This window comes from Eurypyga helias, unplaced genomic scaffold, assembly GCF_000690775.1.
Source record: "Eurypyga helias isolate BGI_N326 unplaced genomic scaffold, ASM69077v1 scaffold29740, whole genome shotgun sequence".
In the NCBI taxonomy this organism is placed as follows: Eukaryota; Metazoa; Chordata; class Aves; order Eurypygiformes; family Eurypygidae; genus Eurypyga; species Eurypyga helias.
In genome coordinates this window covers 1-292 of record NW_010225506.1, presented here as the reverse complement: position 1 = coordinate 292, position 292 = coordinate 1, and the positions used below count along the sequence as shown (strand labels likewise).

Below are 292 nucleotides of genomic sequence, written 5' to 3'. Positions count from 1 at the left end.
CTGCAGATGGTTGGACGCCTCATGGTTCCCGCCAATGAACACCGTGAGGACCGGGGCCTTCTTCTCACCGGAGTAGTACCTGCGGAGACACGACAGCCGCTGGAGCGGAGTGGGCCTGGCTGGGACAGGGCCGACCGGGACAGGGCCGGGACAGACGATGCTCACCGGTAGAAGGTCTGCATGTGGCGGTACTTGGCGGGCACGGCCATGCAGCGCAGGTCAGCCTCGTTACGCACGGCTTGGAAGTCTCCGCAGCAGAGCAGCAGATCAGGCCACACGTTGTGCCGCCGCT

The 292-nt window shown here is 65.4% G+C and overlaps 1 protein-coding gene across 1 annotated transcript in view; it reads right to left on the bottom strand.

Moving 5' to 3' along the window:
- The window catches only part of DBR1 (debranching RNA lariats 1), a gene marked incomplete at its 5' end in the record, with an annotated part of 7,835 nt that extends 7,551 nt beyond the window's left edge, over positions 1-284 (bottom strand). The window contains 2 exons of the mRNA XM_010149670.1: positions 1-79; positions 166-284. The exon at positions 1-79 is cut by the window's left edge and continues 121 nt beyond it. Coding sequence (XP_010147972.1) covers positions 1-79; positions 166-284 — 198 coding nt within the window. The remainder of the gene's footprint in view (positions 80-165) is intronic.
- Between the last annotated feature and the right edge of the window lie 8 nt (positions 285-292).